The 5,322-nt window shown below is 41.8% G+C and overlaps 1 protein-coding gene across 1 annotated transcript; it reads right to left on the bottom strand.

Annotated features, from left to right (window-relative positions):
• Positions 1-3,169: 3,169 nt before the first annotated feature.
• Positions 3,170-4,698, bottom strand: LOC130799208 (uncharacterized). The gene is made up of 3 exons (XM_057662316.1): positions 4,119-4,698; positions 3,329-4,013; positions 3,170-3,221 (listed from the first exon to the last, which is right to left on the bottom strand). Exons 1-3 carry the CDS (start codon positions 4,696-4,698, stop codon positions 3,170-3,172), a joined length of 1,317 nt encoding a protein of 438 aa, XP_057518299.1.
• Positions 4,699-5,322: the final 624 nt, after the last annotated feature.

The raw sequence follows: 5,322 nt of genomic DNA, 5'->3' as shown, positions 1-5,322 counted from the left end.
ATTCGTTTTGGAAACTTCATTAGGGAACGGAGGGAGTATAACATATATCGAGGTCTCAACTATCAGCTTTTGGTTGAATTGGTTCTTTGACAAGACCAAAAACTTAAACCGATGGTTGAAGCCTCATGATATGTTATAAACTTTAACACGCCCCTTCATACGAGAGCCCTTTGAGCTAAAAGTGTGGATACAATACAAGCTCTTCTTATATCTAGTGCAGAATATTTCACTTTGAATGAGGGGTGGTTTCGAACTCGTGACCTCTTGTCACATTGGCTTCTGATACCATGTCAAGGAACCAATTCAACCAAAAATTTAAACTGATGGTTGAGACTCCAAAATAATATTTCACCCATTCCAAAATAGTTGACACTAGAAAAATGGCACTATTCATTCATCACTTTTGATTTATGATTAGTTTTTAATCTATAGGTTAAAACGTAGTCATGTGAGATCTTATTTGATTCGTCTCATTGCAAAGATTATTAATATTAAATTTTTATAATTTTTTATTATACATGATATAATTAGAGATATTAAAAATTGAATTAGTACATAAAATTACATAAAAAAAATATTACAAGTAAATTACAAGGGAGAAAGTATTATATACTCTAACACAGAGCATAAAATATGAGCACAATATCTAGAAAGAAAAAAATAATGAAATGGAAGAGCCAAAATGCAAATTAAAGCAAGGGGACGAAAGGAATCTAAAGGGAGGGAAGGAGGGACAAAGGGAAGTGTAACTTCATTTTCTGGTGGGACCTATTCATATGCAAACTAAAGCACTGCTCTTGACTGCCTCACTTTTGACCTGATATCACAAATTAAACTTTAAACAAATATCAAAAAAATGGAGATCATTATGAAATGGCTAATAGATGGTAGTTTATTTTATCAATTGATTTGATCGAGGTGCATGTCAAACTTATGGTGTAGGCTAGCGAGTAAATACATGAAGAACTTTTTTGGAGAATCAATTTTGAGTCGGAAGACTTGTTGACCGCATCATTTTTTATGGGTATGTGTTGCCCTCTTTCTTTCCTCCTCATACCTTGCTCACAGTCCCTATAAATGATATATATACTGAATATGATGCTGATGATTTTTTGGTCAACTGATTTTATTAATTAAGTTGACCAATTAATTGTAAATCTGTTACTAAAATCAATTTATTTATAAGAACATATTGCCTAATCTCTTGATTTAACACTAGTTTATATTCATCAGATAAGTTATTTTACAAACACTTTGAAAAATAAAGTTAAGGTGGAAGAAAAATGATGAGCAAAGCAAAGGGAAAGCACAGCGTCACTGTAAGCATAACATGTAAGAACCCAGTTTCAGAATCACGCTTATTTGTATGTTTCTTGTCTTCTATTCTATATTTACGTCTAATAAGAATATTTTATTTAAAAAAAATTATCGTAATAATATAAATTTTTGTTAATTTTTAAATAATAATATTTGTTTCGGTAATGAAACGTGGAAGTGGGATACACTTGAAATACCTGGAGATAAGTAGAAGTGTGATCAAGAGAAGCGACTTATGAGAGGAAGCGACCTGAATTCCTGCAACACAACACGTTAGCCTTGTCCGGGGGGTGATCTCCCGGAAAACCCCTCCGACGCTCAAGTCAGAACGTAAATCGGAAATTAATGAATGACAGATTGTAGAATGAATGCAAGAAGGAAGGTCGGGATTGGGATTGCTAGTGCTAGTGCTAGTGGTTGGGAAGGCTAAGGAAGTAGTGTAAGCAAGGATACTAAGAAAGCTGTTTCAGATGTCCTCTCCCCTCTGATGGTTGTCCCTATTTATAATGTTTGAAGGAGGAAGTTACTTCAGAGAGGAAAGGTGGAAGATCATGGGAGTAATGGGCAGCAGCTGGTGGTTATGAAGGAAAGTGGAAGATAGTGGGCAGTTATCTACCTTGGAAGAAGGATTATCAAAGAATGTGGGTGAGTGGGAAGTTGAGTCAAACAGGTGGTTATTATTCTGGAGGGAAATTAGGGCATCTGGAAGTGAGTAGCTCATGGGCCATCCAAGGAGGATGGGACATTCAACAAAAAGCCCATTGACCGAAAGTCAAGGTCAACGGAAAAGGTCAAAGGGTATTTTGGTAATATGATGCTAATTATTAAATAAATAAATTAATTAAAAAACAGTACCATGACAATATTAATGAAGAATTTTTTCAAATGGTCTCCATTCCATGGTCGGGGTAGTTTTTTCCCTTTCATGTCTTCTAGTTCGAAGGTTCCTGGTTTGACGACGTGGGTGACTCTGAAAGGTCCGTCCCAGTTGGCCCCTAACTTTCCTTTCTCCACGATCTTTCCCGTAGCTTCTATTTTTCGGAGGACTAAATCACCAATTTGAATGCGTCTGGTTTTGACGTGGCGATTGAAGCTACGGATCATCTTTTGTTTTTGTGCTATTGATCTCAGCAGTGCGTTTCCTCTTGTCTCTGGCAGCAGATCTAAGTTTGCTCTTTTTCCTTCCTCATTTTCGTCGTGTGAGTAGTAGGTGACCCTTGTAGAGGGTACGCCTATTTCAACTGGGAGCACGGCTTCAGATCCGTATACTAAAGAGAAAGGTGTATGCCCCGTTGCGTCTTTGATGGTTGTTCGACTTGCCCATAAGATGCCTGGTAGTTCCTCATCCCAATTACCTTTGACCCCCTCTATCTTCTTCTTAATGCCATTCAGGATCTCTTTGTTCGCGGACTCTACTTGACCATTAGTTTGCGGCCTGGATACTGAACTGAATCTGATTTGGATGTTAAACTTGTCGCAGTACTCGATGGTGTTCTTGCTGACGAACTGCCTTCCATTATCTGTTATGATCACCCGGGGGATGCCGTACCTTGTGATGATATTCCTCCATATAAACTGACAGACTTGTTTGTCCGTGATTGAGCTAAGGGCTTCCGCTTCTACATATTTTGTGAAATAATCAATGGCCACAATGATGAATTTGCGTTGCCCTTTTGCCGGAGGGAAGGGGCCAAGGAGGTCCATGCCCCACTTGTCGAAAGGCAGGACAGCTTGCATGGCGGTCAAGTAATTAGATGGCTTCCTTCCTATCTTTGAGTGGTACTGACATTCAGGACATCTTTTGATCAAATACTCCGCGTCTTCTCGGAGTGAGGGCCAATAATATCCACTTCTAAGGACTTTCCCAATGACAGTCCGTACTTCTTGGTGTATACCGCATCCACCTTCGTGTATTTCGCGGAGGATATAGTTTCCTTCTTCAGGGGATACGCATTTCAGGAGGGGGTGTGTATATGACTTCTTGTAGAGCGTTCCTTCGTGGAGTTCGAACCATCTGGCTTTCTTCCGGAGAATTTTGGCCTGACATTCATCTTGGGGAAGCGTCTGATTCCGCAAATATTCGATGTATGGCTCCATCCATGTTTCTGATCTGTCGATGGTATCGACCATGAAGTTGATGCTGGGGTTAGGAAGCACTTCCCAGATTATGTCTCGAGCCGCGGATGTTTCTGCTGAGCTGGCAAGCTTTGCCAGGGAATCAGCTTGGGCGTTCTGGGATCTTGGAATGTGCTCCAACGTGAACTTGTCGAATTTTTGAACAAATTCCTTTACTTGCTGCAGGTACATTTTCATGCTGTCATCTTTAGCTTCGAATTCCCCGTTCACTTGTCCAACAATCAATTGGGAGTCAGAGAAGGCGGACAATTTTTTGGCTCCCGTTTCGTAGCAAATTCTCAGTCCCATCAATAATGCTTCATATTCGGCCTCGTTGTTGGATGCTGCGAACTCGAACCTGACCGCCCTTTCCATACGGACCCCGGCGGAAGACACAATGAGGAGTCCAGCCCCACTTGCTGATTGGGTAGAGGACCCATCTACATACAACTTCCATTCCTGATTGGGTTCAGGATGATAGAGGAGAGTGCTTTCAGCAATGAAGTCAGCCAGAGCTTGGGCTTTGATTGCCGTTCGAGGCTCATATTCGATGCCGAAATCCGCCAGCTGGTTTGCCCAATCTGTGACGCGGCTTGACTTGTTTTTCCCTTCCAGAATCTTTTTCAAAGGTTGATCAGTCCGGACGATGATCTGGTGGGATTGAAAGTAGGGCTTCAATTTCCTGCTTGCCATGACGATTGCGAATATGACTTTTTCGACTTCACCGTAGTTTCCCTTCGAGCCACGGAATGCATGACTTATATAGTATATAGGAAGCTGTTTCTTTTCCCTTTCCGCTACTAGTACTCCGGATAATGAATATTCGGAGACAGAGACATATAGGACTAGCTTCTCCCCTTTGATGGGCGAAACTAGTTTTGGCAAGGTGGACAGGTGCTCTTTAAGTTGGCGGAAGGACTCTTCTGCTTCTGTTGTCCACTCTAACTTCTGTTGTTTTATTGTTTTAAAGAAGGGTGAACATTTATCCGCGGACTTGGAAAGGAATCTTCCAAGAGCAGCCACGCACCCCGTGAGCTTTTGTACTTCTTTTACTGAGGTGGGGGATCTCATGTTCTGTATAGCCCGGATCTTATCAGGATTTGCTTCAATGCCTCGCTCGTCTACCAGGAAGCCAAGGCACTTCCCTCCGGTAACTCCAAACACACACTTGTCAGGATTGAGTTTCATTTGGTGCTTTCGAAGGGTAAGGAACGTCTCTCGTAAGTCTGCGGCGTGCTGACTTGCTTGTTTGCTTTTTGTGATCATGTCATCTACATATACTTCTAAATTCCGTCCAATCTGAGATTGGAAGACCTTGTTGACCATCCTTTGATAAGTTGCCCCCGCATTTTTTAATCCGAAGGGCATAACCTTGTAGCAATAGACTCCCATGCTGGTAATGAAGGCCGTGTGAGGTTGGTCTTCAATTGCCAACGGAATCTGATGATAGTCGGCATTGGCATCCATGAAGCTTAATAATGCATGGCCTGCTGTAGAATCCACCAGATGATCTATCTTTGGAAGTGGGTAATCGTCTTTAGGGCACGCCTTATTCAGGTCCGTGAAGTCGACGCACATCCTCCACTTGCCATTCGGTTTTTTCACCAGGACAACGTTGGACAGCCACTCAGAGTATTTGCATTCTTTAATAAATCCGGCTCTCAACAACTTCTCGACTTCCTCCTTGGCGGCCTCAGTCCGCTCTCTTCCTTGATGTCGTAGCTTTTGTTTTATGGGTTTATAGCCTGGTTTGATGTCAAGTTTATGATACGCGACACTGGTAGGGATGCCAGGCATTTCTTCCGTGCAAAAAGCAAAGACGTCGCGGAACTCAGCAATGGTGGCCACTATGTCCTGTTTGACCGTGCTAGGAAGATCTTTCCCTACCTT

The sequence above is a fragment of the Amaranthus tricolor genome, chromosome 14, assembly GCF_026212465.1.
Source record: "Amaranthus tricolor cultivar Red isolate AtriRed21 chromosome 14, ASM2621246v1, whole genome shotgun sequence".
Lineage (NCBI taxonomy): Eukaryota > Viridiplantae > Streptophyta > Magnoliopsida > Caryophyllales > Amaranthaceae > Amaranthus > Amaranthus tricolor.
This window is presented reverse-complemented; position numbering and strand designations above follow the sequence as displayed.